The sequence below is a fragment of the Oreochromis aureus genome, linkage group 8, assembly GCF_013358895.1.
Source record: "Oreochromis aureus strain Israel breed Guangdong linkage group 8, ZZ_aureus, whole genome shotgun sequence".
Classification (NCBI taxonomy): Eukaryota; Metazoa; Chordata; class Actinopteri; order Cichliformes; family Cichlidae; genus Oreochromis; species Oreochromis aureus.
In genome coordinates this window covers 17,212,135-17,231,387 of record NC_052949.1, presented here as the reverse complement: position 1 = coordinate 17,231,387, position 19,253 = coordinate 17,212,135, and the positions used below count along the sequence as shown (strand labels likewise).

The 19,253-nt window shown below is 42.3% G+C and overlaps 1 protein-coding gene across 4 annotated transcripts in view; it reads left to right on the top strand.

The window, feature by feature from the left end:
• Positions 1 to 18,496, top strand: part of taok2b (TAO kinase 2b) — a 30,868-nt gene extending 12,372 nt beyond the window's left edge. Inside the window, exons 8-21 of one of the 4 annotated variants that reach the window (XR_005614061.1) lie at positions 205 to 296; positions 461 to 554; positions 1,027 to 1,108; positions 1,504 to 1,671; positions 2,656 to 2,862; positions 3,428 to 3,639; positions 3,810 to 3,987; positions 4,300 to 4,428; positions 4,570 to 4,773; positions 6,125 to 6,364; positions 11,624 to 11,836; positions 13,639 to 13,821; positions 14,709 to 16,212; positions 17,401 to 18,492. Coding sequence is in view for 3 of the 4 variants with exons in the window: in XM_031749258.2 (XP_031605118.1) it covers positions 205 to 296; positions 461 to 554; positions 1,027 to 1,108; positions 1,504 to 1,671; positions 2,656 to 2,862; positions 3,428 to 3,639; positions 3,810 to 3,987; positions 4,300 to 4,428; positions 4,570 to 4,773; positions 6,125 to 7,957 (3,199 nt within the window). In the remaining variant the exon portion in view is untranslated. Of the gene's footprint in view, positions 1 to 204; positions 297 to 460; positions 555 to 1,026; positions 1,109 to 1,503; positions 1,672 to 2,655; positions 2,863 to 3,427; positions 3,640 to 3,809; positions 3,988 to 4,299; positions 4,429 to 4,569; positions 4,774 to 6,124; positions 9,886 to 11,623; positions 11,837 to 13,638; positions 13,822 to 14,708 lie in introns of those variants that run through there. The other 3 variants (XM_031749259.2, XM_039616313.1, XM_031749258.2) reach the window with 3 other exon arrangements.
• Positions 18,497 to 19,253: the final 757 nt, after the last annotated feature.

Here is a 19,253-nt window from a genome sequence, read left to right as displayed (position 1 = left end):
GTGGTTTACTCCCACCTCTCACCGTTCAGCAGCCACAATTGTTTGTTGTTGCTCTACATGAGCATAAAGCTAACGCTGCCTGTTTTGGTGGGACAGATGCTGGAAGCAACAGTGAGCCTCCAGGTGCCATTGTGTGCTGGATCAAAGGAAGAGGGCTAGAAATGGCTGAATTACTGCTGATGTGTTGTTGTTTCCTCCACCCAGGATGGCCCCTGAGGTGATCTTAGCCATGGATGAGGGTCAGTACGACGGGAAGGTGGATGTGTGGTCACTTGGCATCACCTGCATAGAGCTGGGTAAGAGATGGCCATACAGTGCTCCACAAGCGTCTCTCTTTGTGTTCACAAAGCTGAAAGTGTCCGGCCATTTACTTTTTTCTTTCTTTTTTTTTTTCCTTCCTTGTTCTTTGTCTGCCTCTCCTTCTCTGTCACGCTATGTCGTGACGCTTGTGACTCTGCAGCGGAAAGGAAGCCTCCTCTGTTCAACATGAATGCTATGAGTGCCTTATACCACATCGCCCAGAATGAGAGCCCTGTGTTGCAGTCTAATCACTGGTGAGAGACGAAGCTTTGCAACCGGCCTGTGTCTTTCCATAATTTATTTCACAATTGGTTTTATTAAAACTATATATAAATATAGAGAGATATAGATAGAGATATCTCTTTTAAAAATAGGTTTCATAAAAATGACTTGTTATTAAGGCTTTTTGAACATGGGAATGAACTCACACTTTCAGTTTACTGCCCTGCTCTTATAGATGAGTGATCAGTGTTTAAATTGTTACGTTATTTTAATCATCTCAGGTAACCGTGGAGAAACCCTTCAGTATTTCTCATTGGACACTTACTGCTGGTTGTTAACCAGTTTGTCTCCACATCAGGACCTTTTTAATACTTTCCGATTTTAATTGAGCTAACAAATCTCTCAAGCTGCTTTAACAGACTATAACATAGTTAAGATTATTATATGTGTAATTATGCATTGGTTAAATTATATGTATAATCATGACATTTTGGCAATTTTCAGGTCGGATTATTTCCGCAATTTCGTGGACTCCTGTTTGCAGAAGATCGCCCAGGACAGACCTACCTCTGATGTGCTGCTCAAGGTACAAACAGCCTTGTGATTAATTTTTAACTGAGAGAATAGAATGAAATATATTTTCTTCTATTTCTAGCATTTTCTTTTCAGCTTGTTGCTTTTGGACAAATGATTAAATTTGTGCTTTAAATTCAAAGCGGATTTTTAGGCTTGAAGGAAAACACTGAGTGAAGGTTCAGTGTGCAAGCGAATAATCATCAAGGAGTTTTTGTTGTTGTTGTTTGTTTGTTTTTTGTTTTGTTTTGTTTTCTTTTAATGAAAGACAATGATTTTATTTTACTTGAATGTATAATTTTGTGTCGACAGTGATTGGCATGTCTATGCATTTTTAATTATCAGACTGAGGTATTTCATCCTGTCACTGTCCATCTCACCCCTTCTTTCAACCCTCCATCCACCCAGCACCATTTCCTATGCAGAGAGCGTCCCATGACAGTTGTGATGGACCTGATTGCACGCACCAAGGATGCTGTTCGTGAGCTGGACAACCTTCAGTACCGGAAGATGAAGAAAATCCTCTTTCATGAGGCGCACAATGGTCCCGCACCTGAAGGAGGCGATGAGGAAGAGGTAAGAAAGGGTGATGACGTATCAACCCTGTAATGCTTTTATCCTATTTTATTTAATATAAACAAGCCTCTAATATTCATCAGTGGACAGTTTTTTTTCTTATTAGCGAAACCACAAAAAGAGTTTGAGCCCACAAATGGCTAATGACATCAGACAGGCACATAACACGGGAACAGCTGCTTCATATGTGAAAGGGGATTAAGAAAGCTGAAACATGAAAGTACAGTTAGCAAATACCAAGCAGCACTCTTTGGGGTCATCTCTTAATTTATGCTCGCTTTAAATATTTGAGTTCCTCTCCTGATTTTTTGTTATAAGATTAAGAGAGAAAGCGCTTCTGTCAAGGGAAATGTGATGATGTTTTGTTTTGGATTTGGTCCATTTAAACTGCTGCTGTTTATATTGCATTGCAATTGTAAATAAAGCCAGAGTGCAATAGTAATTATTTAATCCACAAATTATAAAATAGGGGAAATGGTGATGATATTTGGTGCTTTTATTTATTTTTTAAAATATAATCTCATAGAAACAGGATTGGCCCAGCATAACGCAGTAATGTTGACAGAGCATATAGGAGTCTTGAAACATGAACAATTGTACTCATGAACACAAAGCACATGAATCAGTGTCTGCTTCTACTGAAAACCTGCTTTAAAGGCCTATTCTTGTCTGCATTTGAGGTAAATAAAGGCACTGGTTACTATAAGAATAAAGACGTAAGGTAAATAAGACCCTTTTGTCCTCATACAAAGACTTTTTTATCTATTTAATTCTTTGATGGCCATTTAATCAAAAGTAAATGAAAGAATAGTGAATGTGGTTCAGTCTATGAGACCTGCATTTGTTGGGATGCTTAAATATGTTTGCTCAGTATCATCTTTTTCTTTAATACAGTCCCACTGAGCAAATAACCCCAATCACAGACTTTATTAGTTGTTTTTTAGAGCTTTGTCATTATTTCATCAAAAACTTTTTCCCCTCCAGGATGTGGAGCAGTACATGCTGCGCACCGGCACAGTCAACAGCATGGAGAGCTCCCACTCTCTGCCATCCATGTCCATCAGCGCCAGCTCCCAGAGTAGCTCGGTCAACAGTCTGGCAGACGGCTCCGATGACAGTGGGGAGATGGCCATGATGCAGGAGGGAGAGCACACCGTCACCTCCAACAGCTCCGTCCTGCACAAGCCGCTGGTCAGTCCACGTGTTAACACGTCTGTGGGTGGATGTGTTGTTTAACAGTCCAGCCCCTCAATAACTGCCATGGCTCACCTGGATGAGCAGGTGACCCATATGCTGAATGGTACTTGGGGCTTGTTTGGGTTCGCGCCCCCCCCGAAACACAGGCTTGCAGTGTTAAGTGTGAGTCTGGTGTGTATCTGCTGAGAGACGTGTAACTTTCAGGCTCAAAGCATCAAGTGTTACTTATAGTTGAGCTATCTTACCTTTTTATTGTAGTCTGGATAAGCCAAAGGAGAAGCTGTTCTGTTGTTTCCGCCTGACCAGTTTTATAAGCGCGATCTGGCGCCACCTACAGGAAAGGAAGGCAACAGCAGCACCAGATGCACAGCAGATTGGGAATGTTGCACCTACAAAACAAATGCCTGGTAGCAGACTTGCTAAGCGAGCAGCCTCCTGGGAGTTTTTGCATTAGCAATAATTAGTGTGATCCTACAGCTTTAAATAAATGAAACTGAGTTGAGATAAAACTTTGCATTTGTAGCCACCTTTAATTGCTCTAATTTTCTCCACCTTGTAGAGCCATGACAACATCTATGATGATCCCTATCAGCCAGAGGTTGATTCTCAGCGAGAAGCTGCATCTGCTGGTGGTGGTGGAGGAGGAGGAGGGGGAGGGGGCAGACGTCGACGAGGCCGAGACCATTTTGCCACCATCAGGACCGCCTCACTGGTCACCCGTCAGATCCAGGAACACGAGCAGGGCTCTGCACTGAGAGAGCAGATGTCCGGGTGAGGTCACAGTCGCGAATTGTTGACGGTGTTACGGGACAATCAAAACGAGTGTATTTGCACAGCTTTTTGAACTTTATACAAATAAAAGAAAACAAAGGGCTTCAAATGCTTAGTTAAGTAATGCTTGCTGATTATTAGCCATTAGGTAACCGTGTTTCTCCTCACAGATATAAGCGAATGCGGCGTCAGCACCAGAAGCAGCTGATGGGCCTGGAGAACAAGCTTAAGGCCGAGATGGACGAACATCAGCTGAGATTGGACAAAGAGCTGGAGAATTTGAGGAACAGCTTCTCAGTGGAAGGAGAAAAACTCACCAAGAAGCACCAGGGTATCCTGGAGAAAGAGGTGAGCGGGGATCACAGAGAAATATAATAAATAAAAATATATGTGATCAATGTCAAACAACAGTGTGTGGTTCTGATACTCACTATGTTGTTAGTCTTGCTAATATTAGTCAATACTTTGTCAATACATTGCTCAGTGTACACATGCCTGCTTCATATGAAGTTGATGATCTTTCCAAAGTGTAGCAGCCATTGAGAAGTTTTCATTCTACACCAACATGCAGAGAGTCGTCTCAGTAAGAGAACTGATAAGACTCAATATCAATGAAATAATCCTCACTAATTGTAAATGTTTTGGGCTTTTATCCTCCAGGGAAAGGCGGTCGTGTCTGAGGAGAAGAAGTTCCAGCAGCACATTCTGACGCAGCAAAAGAAGGAGCTGACCGGCCTGCTGGATTCCCAGAAACGACAGTATCGCCAGCGCAAAGAGCAGCTCAAAGAGGTGCTTCTGAGTTTTGTCACATTATGTTTCAACAAATATACGAGTGTCTTCTTTTTCACGACTTCCACCTGCAATCAGTTCATTATAATAATGCTGCACAAACGGCGAGCTGAGCTAAACTCTGCTGTTATTCCTCTCAAGGAACTGAACGAGAATCAGTCAACGCCAAAGCGGGAGAAACAGGAGTGGTTGGTGCATCAGAAGGAGTGCCTGCAGCAGCGGCAGGCTGAGGAAGAGGCGGGTCTGCTGCGGAGGCAGAGGCAGTATTATGAGGTGCAGTGTCGCCAGTACAAGAGGAAGATGCTGCTGTCACGCCACAACCTGGAGCAGGATCTGCTCAGAGAGGTACTGTTCTTAGTCATTTGAAGCACATTGATATCATTTTTATTTTGATATTGTTTTATAATATTTATAAATGTTAAGACATTTGCAATTAGCTTTCATTGTCGCCTATGTGTAACAGCAATGCACAAGCAAAATATTAATGGCTTGGAAAATTAGGTGCACTAAAATATTGAAGTTGTGCATGTAGTGGTCTTTTATTTGGGAACACTAAGGTGCAGTCATCATGGTGAAATCTTCTTGTGTAGAAATTTTTTTTTTTTTAATCTGACACAGTAAATGGTGTATTGGAAACTGTTTAGAGAAGGACGTGTTACACCATGTCATTATTTATTTAACAAAAACTGAGCCAACTGCACCCTTACTGCTTCCATAGGAATCAGGAGGTAAAGTAGCACCCGGGTGCCGCTAATCAAATACACTTGATTAACTGAGCAAGTGTGAGCACATCTAAAAAGTTTTGTCAGTTTGCTGAAGCATTCAGATCTTTAACACAATACCAAGTAGGAAACACAACAACAACAATAATCTTAAAGAAGTAAATGTTGCTGCCATCAGTCTGGGAAGGGTTAGAAGGCCATTTCCAAACAACCTGCATCCATCATTCTACAGTGAGTGAAAAACATTGTTCCCAGGACTCTACGCCCCAATAAATTCATCCCAAAGTCAAACTGCAGTATTTAGAGGGAGTGCAAAAAACCCATCTCAGACTCTTCAGTTGTCAATTAGTATCAAGTATTAAGTTCATGACAGTACAATTAGAAAAAGACGAACATGTATGACTTTTATGGAAGAGATTTCAAGAGAAAGCCTCTTCTCTCTAAAAAGAACATGGCAGCAAAGCTTTGGCTTGAAAAGCAGCATCAGAATAAACTACAAGACTTCTGGAAAGTGAGAGTAAAGTGGAGGTGTTTTGCACGGCACTACATTTGGAGAAAAGCAAACGGCACAAACACCTCATACTAGCACATGATTTGGACTCGTTTTGCAGCGACAGGATCTCAGTACCTTGCAGTCACTGGGTCATGAACTCCTGTGTATCTCTAAGTATTCTAGAGTCAGATGAGTCCGTCTGTCTGACAAGCTTGGCTGAAAGTGGTTCATGCAACAGGACAACGATCCCAAGCGCAACAGCAAATCTACAACAGTATGGCTGAAAAAGAAAATATTTTTGTTTGTTTTTCAATAAATGAGCCAGTATCATATGTCATGAGTTGCTGTTCATCTGAGGGTATACTTTTTACCATAATTGTAGCTTGATACAAGATATCCTTTGGTGGCTATTGCAGGTTTCTGTCCTCACAGTATTACAAATCACCTTCTGCATCTTTTGTTTTTTCTCGTTCTTCTTCAGGATCTGAACAAAAAGCAGACTCTGAAGGACTTGGAGTGTGCCATGCTGCTGCGTCACCACGAATCCACCCAGGAGCTGGAGTTCCGCCAGCTGAGTTTGGTGCAGCGTACGCGGGCCGAGCTGATCCGCACGCAGCACCAGACGGAGCTCACCAACCAGATGGAGTATAACAAGAGGCGCGAGCAAGAGCTGCGTCAGAAACACGCCGTGGAGGTCCGCCAACAGCCCAAGAGCCTCAAAGTGAGTGACAGCACCCAGAGCCAGGGGTCTCCCGAGGAGGGAAAGAGCGAGCCGACAGAGGGGCCGAGCGGCAGCTGGGACAGCGAGGGAGGGGGGGAGGAGCTAGAGGAAGAAAAGGAGAGCGAGGTGGCGGCGAAGGAGATGTATGATGTTGGGGATGAGCTTGATGGAGTAGTAGATGATGAAGATGAAGTTTTTAGCAGCGGGGTGGAGGGTGTGCGTGTCTCTGGGGCTGAGGGGAAGGACGAGGTAGACGAGGAGGGAAGTAAATCAGAAGAAGCTAACTGCAGAGAAGATGTAGTTGATTGGAAAATTGGGGAAGAGGAGACGGAAGTGAGGGAAGTAGAAGGAGTGCAGTGGGAGTACGAAGAGGATCATGGTAAATCTGCACGCATAGAGACCAATGAAGAAGAAGAAGAGGGCAGGGGTGTAGCTGACGGTTGTCCGTCGGAGCTCATCTTGTCCTCGTCCCCAGAAAAGAGGCGGCTGCGTGAGCGAGACATCGATGAGCTGTCCGAGTTTTACTTCCCTGACGCCTCGGAGGAGCTGGAGCCCGTACCCGTTTCACCCCCACCCGCGCCTCCTGCCCAGACTTCTCTCCCCTCACTCTTCTCTCACGGCATCTGCCTCCTCCTCTCCCTCTCTGTCGCTGCGCAGCCTTCCAACCTCACTTTGCTGCTGCTCTCTATTTTCCTCCTCTCCCTCCGCCGCTCTCCACCCCTGCCTTCGGTGGCGTCGGTTCTCCTCTCTGCTGAGCTCGCCTTCTTGGCGCTCTTCTTCTCGTACCTTTTCCTTCGTTCCTGCTGTTCTCTGTCGCTTTCCACCTACCTGACTCTCAGCCTCTGGGCCAATGGCCTCTTCAGTTTAGGACTCTCCATCAGTTTGGGGATTTATTACATTCCCATTATTTTCATCTCAGCCTCCTTCCTCAGCTCTCCCTCCATTTTCCTTTCCCTCTATTTGGTCGTGGTCCTGATTGTCAGACCAGCCCGTGATTTCTTCCAGCACGCGCCTCGCAAAGTCAACCGCCTCTGCATGCGCGTCCTCTTCCGCCTGCCTCGGCCGCTGTTTGCCATGTGCCAGTCGGTGCTGGGCGGTATGGCTGAGCGCAACCTTTATGAGATGTTTCCTAAAGCAGGCCGCAACTGGGGCGTTCGCCAGTCCAAAATCCCAGTTCCACTAAAGAGCCTGGCCTTGGAGTATCAGGCTCAATGCAGGAGCACCTCTCTTGTAGCCAAGGGCCTGCTGTGGGTGAAGCGTTTCGGCAGACGCCCCCTCGGCGTCTTGGCAGATCTAGCTAACTCTGTAGTGCTCAAACTAGCCCGGCAGGTCGTTAAAAAGCTGCCGCTCAGGGTCAGGATAAAACTCCAAACCCTTGGCATCTTGAAAAAGGAAATTCCAAGCAGGTTACCACGCCTGCTGCCCCGGGAGGTCAGAGAGAGGAGACAGAGGGAGAGGAGGAGGAGAGAGAGGGAGAGACAGAGGAGGGAAGAGAGAGAGAGGATGTTTCGCGAGGAGACGAGGTGGGAGTGTGGGTTGAGACGAACTTCATCGGGACGGTTTGTCAAGGGGAAAATTCGACCGTGGAGATAGCAAGAGTGAGACATGTCAGGAACATTTTGGTGTGAGATAGTGTGAGTGTGTGTGCGAGCGTGCGTGTGTGCACGCCATTGTGCAGCCATTCATTGAGTGTTTGGGCCACATTGTCTCCTTTCGTACTCAAACTGGTCACATTTCTTAAAGATGAGCCGTGTTTGACCCACACACACACTCGTATGCACACAGGTTTGTGTGCGCTGGCTCCAGAAGCGTGTGTGTGCGTGTTTGTGTGTGTGCGCACACACATAACAAGCCATATTACTGAATGAGTTGGCTCGACCAACTTGAACAAGCTGTCGAACCCACAGTTGCTGAACGAAACCCAGTGAAGTTTTAATATTTCATTATTTTTGCTTTTTGTAAAAGTTCCTTTAGAAGTTTCTTTAATTTTTATTATTTTGCTCTTAATTTGTAAGACAGATATTTTTTTATGGTTATTTTTGAGACCGTTTTTTGTGCAATCTTTTGTTCTTCTTCATAGTTGTCTTACTTCACAGGGTGCGCTGTTTCCTCAGCGCTTTGAACAAATATTAGAGTGTTACGTAGCTCCACGGCTGTAATATCTCTCCCCAAAGCACAAAGTACTGTGAAAATGAAAGATCGTCAATAATTTCACTAACATCAGCCTGAACACTAGCTCTCAGCCGACTGAAAAGTGCAATAAACCGCTGAGTGGAAACATCTCGGACCATCGTGAGAGCAGAGAGGGATAATTATTAATATCTTGGTCTTAAATGATAAAGTATGGGGCCATTTAGCTGGAACAAAAAACATATTCAGTTGAACTAGAATACGTTTATACATATTACTGCTATAATTATTATACATGCAGCTAGTGAATACATCATCTAGATTCTAGTTAGATATTATGACTATTATGTTTTATTGCATGTTCTGCAATAATCTTGTTATGATTTACCATGTAAACATTTCGCTCGTAGTAATCGAATAAGAAGTGCCTGCTTTCAAGAGTCTGTTTTGAAGTGATATCCTAAATCTATAGCAGAAACATAAGGAATCAGGATATGTTTTTGCATAGTGAAAGTATAAGAAACTGTTTAATATTTCAATGTAACTCGTTTAATATGAAGCCATATAGACAATCTTTTGAGGTAGAATTATAGTAAAAAGATTGAAACTACTGAATGTGAAAAATGAGACTGAGCAGGTCACTATCGAATGAAGAGAAGGCCGATATCTGATTCTATCAATATTTTGTTTTGCACTGTGTTGAAAGGTATTAAAGAAATACAAATCTCTATGAAAAGATCGTTTCAATCTTAGCTTGTGAAGCTTAAAAAATACACCCATCGCAACTGCACTTCACCCGGCCGACGTGTTCAGCAAACCTAAAGATAATCAGAGAAGCTGAAAACCAAAATGTTTGAGCCTTCTTTTTTTTAAGATATATATTTTAATTTGAAACAAAGACTGAAATGATGAGAAAATGAACTTTCCGATCACTCAGTTCATCATTTCAGCTCCGCGTCAGTCAGACAAAAGAAACCCACGGTTAATTCTGCTGTTTGTGTCTCTGCTAAACGCCAAAATAGTTTGAGTTCATCTAAATGAAGCGTAAAAATGCGTTAGCGCTTGAAAATGCAGGAATAAAGAGCTTTGTTTGTGTCGCCACATGTGAGCTGTTTTTGTGGAGGGACAGTACTGAGTAGGAAAGCTCAGTCTTAACTGTAATCTCATCCAAAGGAAAGGAAAAAAATGTGTTTTGGGTTTTTTTTGTTTTTTGCATATGGGAATTCGAGCTTTAAAAGAGAAGTTTCAATCAATGTTTTATTTGAATGTAACTTGTTCCTTTTGTGTATGTTTACATGTCTGCATTCTGTTTTGTTGTGACACTGAGTGTTTCCACAGAGTTATATCACCTTGAGTTTTTTTTTTTTTTTTTTTTTTTTAATATATATATTTAATTAATGCAGTATTTATAAGACCAGTGCTGCATTGTGTTGGGCAGACATTTCGTCGTCCTTTTATTCTCATTTTAGCTGCATGAGTGTTGGCATACTGTACAGCCGTGTGCTCGCAAGCATAGAGAAACATTTTGTCATACACAAAAATAAATTCTTTTGTGTTCAAATCATTGTCTTGTTTGTTTTTATGATTTTTTTTTTTTGTTGTTGTTGTTTCCATTATTATCATGTCTTCATTTGCTTACTTTCCTCCTTATCTTACTGCACAAAGAATCCTTTTTACCTTTTTGTTCATTCCTCCTGTATCCTCACACATTCCTGTCGTCATCTGTCGTCCCCTTTTTGCCCCCATTTATAAGGCACCAAAAACATTATTAGCAAGTATAAACATAAAATTGTGATTATAACTTGCAAATATTTATGATCTTAAACGGCGATCATCTGATTCGACTTGACCCAGATTATGCTCAAGGTCTGGGCCGTTTGTTTAACAGCAGAGTATCAATCAGGTTTTGGTGAAATGAGATTCGTTTTTCTTGGACATGACTCGTTAGTTTGTGCAGTACAATCAGCCAATGGCAAGAAAACAACTGTTTTGATTTATTATCGCCTGACAAATATATAGAAAGGCTCATTCTTAAGAATAAACATTAAAGGTCCTTGAAAGTGTTCGCAGTGTTTTTACAACAGAATTATGGCACCTTAATTAAAAAATAATGCGCTTTACTGTGAATTTCTGCTGCTTCTGTTTTTTTGTTTGCTTTTTGGTGATGGGAATTAGAAAATTCATGGATAACACAAATAATTATAATTTAGCATTTAAAAATATTCATTTATCATTAAAGAGCTCACACATAGTGGTGGATTAACAGTTACAGGACCAGAAATAATTCATTAGGTCACCACAAAATGTAAGTTTATGACAGGAAAACTTATTCCTACCTATTTAGAAAGCGTTACATTATTTGCTTTGCCTTGGATCAGTGTATTACGTTTTCCTTGCACAGTAATCTCACACAGCCATTTAACTTTGCCCCAGTAAGTCATCGGCCAACGTGATGTTTTAATCTTTTTCTCAGAACACTAAAAATAAACTAGTTTCTTAGACTTTTGAGCAGACTGTGTACGGTATGTTTCGTCCAGCTGCTGGTTTATGTGAGCACCTGAAAAAGTTCACAGCGATTGTGTAAAATCACCAAAGCAAGGCTTAAACTTTGTTACTCTGCTACTCCCTCTAATCCTTCTGATTTTAAGCACTTTCTTCAGAGGGAAATGATATTGACATAAGCAACAAGAAAAGGTACATTTATTTAAATAAAAGAAGCCAAGTCATCTCATTAAGACCATCGCAGAGCTTTGATCACACTGGAATTAAGTAGGACTTCCTTGTATGTTTATTTAAATGTTATAAATCCAACCTCTTAAATATAAATTTTAATCTAAGATACAGACATTCATAATAAGAATGTGTGATTTTTAGACTCCTTAGAATTTGGATCATGTGCATTTTAAGCATCCAACTGCACAAGTCTTCATAAACAGTAAATCTCCAACATGTTTTCATGACAAAGGACATATCCTTATGTGGCCACGATGGTGTCATCCAACAGTTCAGCAGGTGTTTTCACTTTAAGTATCATGTAAAATGTTTGACACGTCTGTCAACATGATCATTTCTACAAACAATAGGAGCACTTTAGCCGAGCTGCTTCCATGTCTCTTCTGTCTCCTCCAGTCCAAAGAGCTTCAGATCAAGCGTCAGTTCCAGGATACCTGTAAGATCCAAACCCGCCAGTACAAGGCCCTGCGCAACCACCTCCTGGAGAACACGCCCAAATCGGACCACAAGGCCGTGCTGAAGCGGCTGAAGGACGAGCAGACTCGTAAGCTGGCCATCCTGGCCGAGCAGTATGACCACTCCATCAATGACATGCTGTCCACACAAGCTGTGAGTAAGGCAAGGAGACGTCGTTCACTTCACACTCGCACCACACCACCAGCACCACTGCTGGGCCTGGCTTGGGGGATCTTCCTGCCCACCTGCCTGCTTGTCTACCTGCCTGCCAACCAACCAACCAGCCACCTCCTGGTCCCTCAGTGTTAATTAAGTTTTGTAGCTGGTGATCTGTCCTGCTACCTGCTCCTGCAGTTAAACAGGTCCTCCCTCAAAAAAAAACATCCATCTAAAGTAAGAATATTGAAGACAGGAAAAAGTGATGACAGCTTTGTGAGAGGTTCAGAAGATAAGTGTTAGAGGTTCTGCTTTAGCCATAAATTCAGGGCTCTTATTCAGTTACATAAGAGTGCTATGAACTCAATCAGTTTATCTTTATCATTTTATATAAATGTATCACTTTTCCTAAAAGGAGTGTAGTAATTGACTAAACTCTGAATACTCTAAATTTTAAGCCATGTTGTGTAATTAGAACAATCACTTCTAAACTCACTCTAAGGTAAAATATCAGCTGTGCAGGGTCTGTTTAATTTTCAATTGAGGCTGTTTGGTCAATGATTAATGTGTAATCAGCGGACCATAAAGTCAAGGATGTTGCTGTTGTTGGACCACAGATGAACTCTCAGGCTGTTCCTTTATCATCACAGCAAATTATGAAACATGCACCAATAAAATCATAACACGGTTAATCCACTAAACTTTCAGTCAGTCTGTGAATCTGTTCATTAACATCTAAAGTGCTTGAATATTTTAGCCTACCCTGGGGAAATAAGAAAAAACTGGGGGGCCCAACAAAAAAGTGATGCCCTGGGACTCCTCAGGAGATCAATCCGGCCATGGCCCAACAAGGTCTTTTTCCCACATGCAACACTGCAAAGATCCACCTCTGCTGTGCTTTGTTTTCCACTTCACAGCTGCAGTGACTCCAGTTTAAGGAAAAAGAAGATAATTAAGTGAGGCTTAAATGCCACATGAATCACAGCAGAACCTACAATAAAGTTTAAATGTAATTTAGACTGATTTAAACTGCTGAACCCTGCGACCCGTTCTCTTTTACATATTAAGCAAGAAATGAGCTGATTTATAATAGACAGGATTCTATTTTTCACAGTGAAAGGTGCCCTTACATTACAGCGTCAATTTCTAAGCCTGTGCCTCCTGAATAACTTTCAGACCATCCTGTAAAAGCTTCTCTCAGTCAGTCGCCAGCCTCTTAGTGTCGGAGTCATTCACATCTAAATCCTAAGTTCCTAAATGAATGAAACAAAGTAAGAAGACGATGGGACGTAACAAAATGTCTCTTGGATAACATGAGCCCCTGCGCTACTTTAATTACCTCGACACGGCAGAGTGCCACGTAGGTCCACTAAGCCAAATCCCCGCCGCCCTTGTTTGTTCTCCTCATGCTGCGACTGCGGCTAAAGTCTGTTTGGGACGGTTTCCCAAACACTGATTAAACTTATAATCCAGAGGTCAGAAAAATATATATTTAGCTGTCTGTCATCTGAAACATGAGCCAAACTATAAAACAGACATGACACACAGAGGTCGAAGCACTTCAACCCGTTACAGATTTTTACACTAACAAAGTTTGAAGAAAATATTATTTTATTAATTTATTTTGGAATATGTTGAATATGCACACACGCTTTTGTTAACTTCCAAATCCCCTTTTCTTCCCTTCCCTCTTCTAACCTTATGAACACTGGTGCAAAGTGATTCCACCTACAGCTTCTTCAGATCTCTCTCGGTTTGTTTTTTCCACTTAAACACTCTCCTTTTTCTCTTCCTCTTAGCTGCGACTGGATGAGACGCAGGAAGCGGAGTACAAGGTGTTGCGGATGCAGCTGCAGCAGGAGCTGGAGTTGCTTAACGCCTATCAGAGCAAGATCAAGATCCACACGGACACGCAGCACGAGAGAGAAGTCAAGGATCTGGAGCAGAGGGTGTCCATCCGCCGGGCCCTGCTGGAACAGAGGGTTAGAGCCTTTTGTCACTCGTGTTCAAAGTAAAGCTTCTTAGAATAAAGTGCAAGAACCTCAAACAAGCAAACAGAGAAGATCCCAGACAGGTGTAGCTCATCTTTTCACAGTCGCTGACAACACCCAGATGGCAAGATGTTTTTGGTGTCCGTCATCCAAAGTTCTCCTACAGGCCACATTTGGCCTCAACTTGTGCCCCTCCCTGATGCGTAGTCTAGTTGTCTCAGTTTAGCCACCTTGCACGGGCCAAAATACAGGCACGTCAGGACTTTTGAGTCACATCCCGCCGGCATTGTAACTGAGCCAAACGTAGCAAATAAGTGCCAAAAATAGTCCAGATTAGGCTCGGATCTGTCTGCTGTCTGGGCACCTTTAACACAGTGTCCCCTTGCAAGCTGTTTTTGGAGCTTTATTTAATGACATAGACCTCTGTTTGTTCTTCTATGAGTGGAAAGAGTTTTTTTGTTTGTTTTTTTTAGCTGGAAAAATGGAGGATTGTGTAGCTATTGGTTAACAGTTACAATCTAACACCTGCATCTCCTCCTCGCTTTTATTGATATCTCACAATGACATCTGGGCAGCTCTGTCTCTGACGGATGATGATAAAAAGCTCTCCATGTCCTCAGACTGACTGAAGAATCATAGACTGTACATAAAAGATGGATGTAGCCATCCAAAACAGGAATCCAGTGAAGATGTGCCTTAACCCTGCAGTCTTTATAACAACAAACAACAAAAGAAATCTGTGGATAATTTACTCTGATTCTAACTTGACCTCATTAACTTCATTCCTGGTTAGTTTATGGTCTGAAACACTACTTTTAAGTACTTTGTTTTTATTATTGCAATGATTGCACATGCGTTTTTTGTTGCTGTTTTGCTAGATCGAGGAGGAGATGCTGTCCCTGCAGAACGAGCGCTCAGAGCGTATCCGCACCCTCCTGGAACGGCAGGCCAGCGAGATCGAGGCGTTCGATGCAGAGAGCCTGCGTCTGGGTTTCAGCAACATGGCGCTGACCGGCATTCCCAGCGAAGCCTACCCCAAACAGGCCTACTCCAACGCGCCGCCCTCCAGCTCCCGCTCAGCTGGCCACTGGAGTCACGGCATCCACCCGCAGAACGTGCCCTCCCAGCAGCTCTCCCGCCGCAGCCACAACAGCAGCGGCGGCGGGGATCGCAGGGGCGAGTCCTCCTCTTCCTCGCACGGCCTGGGCATGGCCCTGGGGCTGGGCCGGGAGGGGAGGGAGATGCACCACTCATCGCGCTCTTCCGCCTCTTCTTCCTCCTCCTCCTCCTCTTCGTCTTCCTCCCACCACCAGCGACACCACCTACCCCAGCACTACCACCACCAGAGCACGCCACAGCTCTACCGCGAGCGGGAGAGGGATCGAGATAGGGAGCGGGAGAAGGAGAGGGAGCGGGAGTGGGCCGGAGTGCGGGGCTCCGGCGGCGACCTGGCCCACCCACACCCCCTGCCCTTCTCCCATCACCTGCCCTCACGCTCCTCCTCTCAGTCCCTGGCGATGCTGCCTCCCCCGCCCCCTGCCCCTCCCTCCATCTCCGGGCCGTCCTCCTCCTCTTCTTCTTCCTCCTCCTCGCAGGGGGGGATTTACGGCGGAGGTGGCGGCGGCGGCAGCGGGCTGGCCGTGCGTGGCGCCCCCAGCCTGATGGCCCTGAGAAACAGCCCCCAACCTCTGAGGAGAACGGCGTCCGGCGGGGGGCCAGGAGGCGCCGGGGGTAGCGACGGCGTCCTGAGCCGAAGCACCTCAGTCACTTCGCACATCTCCAACGGCTCCCACCTCTCCTACTCTTAGACAGCAGGCGGTAAAACAGCGGAGAGCCTGGTAGGAAGAAGGGTGGGAGGGATTTAGGAAGGTAGCTACCACAGGCTGCATCTCAATACTCTCAGCTTGCCACCTTTCTTTCTTTCCTTCCTGGGCTGATCTCAATTCTAAACTCTTAACACAAAGGATTTAGGGACGTAGCCATTTTCTCTTAACGCGCAGAAAGTCAAAGAGATCAGAAGCAAAGAAAGGACAAACTGACATTATTGAGCTGCACCCTGCCTCTTTAGACTCAGGGTGGGTGGAGAGGTTTCCTTCCATTCCCACAAGTATCAAAGAGGGAGGGAGGGAGGAATGTAACCACCTGTAAAATCACTGGATTAGGGTGACATTAGGTTAAAAAAAAAAGACACTTCTGTTTAATGTTTTTATCTTTGTATAAAAGTGAGATAAGGCGCGTGAAAGAGGGGACGATTAGCATTTTTTTCCCTGTTTGTGTCCTCCTGGAACTGCACAGAGAGAGAGAGGGGATGGCAGCCATGTCTTCTTCTATGATGTTCTTTGCTGGAATGGAGAAAGAGCGAGGACGAGGGAGGAAACGAGGGTGATGTTTTGTTGCATTGTGTGTGTACTCGTATGTAGTTCGTAGTAGTCCAGATATTATCCAGCAAGCGCCCGTAAACTGGACACGCCGAATGGGCAGAATACAAGAAGAAAAATAGGGTGGGGGTGAGGGGTTACTCTAATATCCAGACTTCTGGAGTTTGGAAAAACATTTTTTTATTGCTTTAAACTTTTTTTTTTTTTTTGTTAATTTCTCTCTTTTTTTGTATTGTGTATTTAAAAGAAAAAACACACACGTAAAAAAGTTGCTCGGAACGTCACCAATGCCTTTAAGGGGTTCTTAAAGGGATGTCGTGCCATCTGATTTTTTTTTTTTTTTTTTTATTTGACGGCTGCGAGGCGATTCAAAGCCGAATACAAATAACACGGAATGTTTGTAAAGTTAAGAGACTCTTCTTTAAAAAAACAAAAAGAGATAAAAGAAAAAGGAAAAATGGGATGAGGAAAAATCTTTATGTGGAAATGTACAAATACATATGGAGAGAGGGGGAAAAAACACATAGCTTTCTGGCATCCATGACGTATTGAGTATCTAAACAACATAGGTGTCTATGGGAGTCACTCCAATTGCATGAGATAGATGTGCAAAAAAGAAAAAAGAAAAAAAAACATTTGTAAAAACATGACCAAACACATTTGAAATGTACCGTACCTGTCCCGAGTTTCACTGGCATTTAAAACCACTCGTCCCACATTTGGTTAGTTTTTGGATCTTTACTGTACATATTTATGGGAATATTAAAGAAAAAACAACAAAAAAACAATCATTTGGTTTTATAGAGTAACAAAGATAATGATAGTAATTTTGATATATTCAAAAATGACTATTGAATTCAAGATTTAGAGTGACAGCTCCAATTGCATTTTCTATAGGTGTCAATATTACCATAACTAATCCTGATGTAAGTGTTGTTGTAATCATGTTCACGGTTATTTTTTAATTTTTATTTTTTTCTTGCGACAAGCAAAAAGGGCCCACTTTTGGCTGTGTAACAAACAAAAAAAACACAAAAAAAGGTGATAAAAACTGTTGTCAGGTGTGGTGTGTTCAAGGTCTTAATGATTATTAATAAGGGATTATTGATAATTGTTAATGATTTATTTTGTATGTGTGTCGAGCAGTAAAGTCTAGTTATATTACCACTTCTTTCTTTTTTTTCATTTTTAGACTGAATTTCAAAGAGACACTCTTACAACAACACCCCGCTATTCACGTGAACACAGACCTCTTCTGGACTTTCATAGAGGAAAAAAAAAATTGGCCACTGGAATGTAAACGCTGGTTTTCCTTTTTTATTTGTTTTCAGGGTTAAGTTGAGAATCTGACTGCTGAAGGGTGCAGCATGCAATCAGTATGTTTAAAAAAAAATATTTTTAAAGTGTGCGGAGAAGGAAGTGAAAGTGAAAGGACGGGCCTCGACCGAGCTGCTGTGGAGGTGCGCCCTCTGGTGCCGGCACAGCAGCAGTGACAGCAGCAGCCCGTCCACACGGATCAATAAGACCCATCAGTGTTTGGTGTGACGCCCACAGAGGGTCTCGTGGGCTGATATTTACTTGAAGAAGATCAGAAATAACTTTTTTGTTTCTGTTTTTTTTTTTTTTATTCTTGTTACTTTATTTAAAAAAATGGAAAAAAGGATAATCACCCTGCTGTTTGTATGACTCAGAAACACCAGCTCAAGACAATTCCCTGTATAACCTACTACTTTATGCTTGGTTGGAATCTCAGTGCATGCATAAACTCCTTATATAAACTAAGACTGGTGGATTGGAGACGGCCGTTGTGTGTGGGGACATCAGTGTGACTGTGTTTTTAGACCGGCTGTCAGGGGTTTCGGTGAGAGGCAGGGGAGCCTCGGTTCCCGTGGCGAGCCCTGGATGAAGGAGGATGAGGATTGAACACATGCTCGGCGGTGCTTTGCAGAGATTTTTGGGGGAGGGTGTTGAAATTCTTATTAAATATTCAAGTCAAGCAATTCCAAGCTTGAGGAAGGAGAGGAATAAGGGTCTTAACACATGTGCTGGAAAAGAAATGGGGTGCTTTAAAAAAGTAATTAAAAAAAGATAATAAATTGATATTAACACATTAACTTGTCTTGATTTGATTTCTGGTTTTCACGTAACTTTTAAGTATCTGAAAAAGGGGCCTAAATGATCTTAGTTTCAGTTTCTACAGTGTGAATATTTTCTGTTTTTTAAGATATGGCAAAGAACATCTGTCAGTGTTTTTACATATTTTTAGGCAGTAGGGGGCTCAAACAAGTGAGGACCAAAATTTAACATTTTTTTAAAAAATAACTGTAAATAAATTGGCATCATCAATTAGACAGTCTTTCAAATGACATGTTTTTATTTGCGTTTGAATTCACCCATTTATTTATTTAATGTTATTTATCAATGTATTTTTATTTTTTAAATAAAATCCAAGTTTTCAATGTAATTCTTATGTATCATTTTTCCAATTTTAATATTTACAGTCTGCATTTAGTCTTTATATAGAAAAAGGCCAGGCTTTTGCTGATCAACAAACCTTCTAGTGTAATGATGGCACTGTTTTTAAATTGGACAGACCAAACAGATATATATATATATATATATATATATATATACACATTATTACTTGTATGATATTTATTTGAAATAATATTTTTGTTACAGTTTTTTAATTTAATGCATTTCTTTTAATTGGCATACTTGGTCCTCCGTACCACCCAGTTAAAGAAGTCCCCCTCTTTAAAATTCAGGATCTCATATTCATTCTTAGACATCACTAATCATACATAACTGAAGATGGACCCTTTATTCTTACACTTACCAATGATCCCAGTGATTTTCTGGGCTCCTTAGTTTAAAATGAAATGATTTCCATATGATGATGACGCAAACTTTTCTAATTATCTATAATATATTCGTTTTATAAAAACAGAAAATCAAGTCAAATATTCAAATGCTTTTAATTGTTGTTTTTTTCCCCTAAGCAGACAAATGTCTCGCTAAACAATTACTCTCGTTCATTATGTT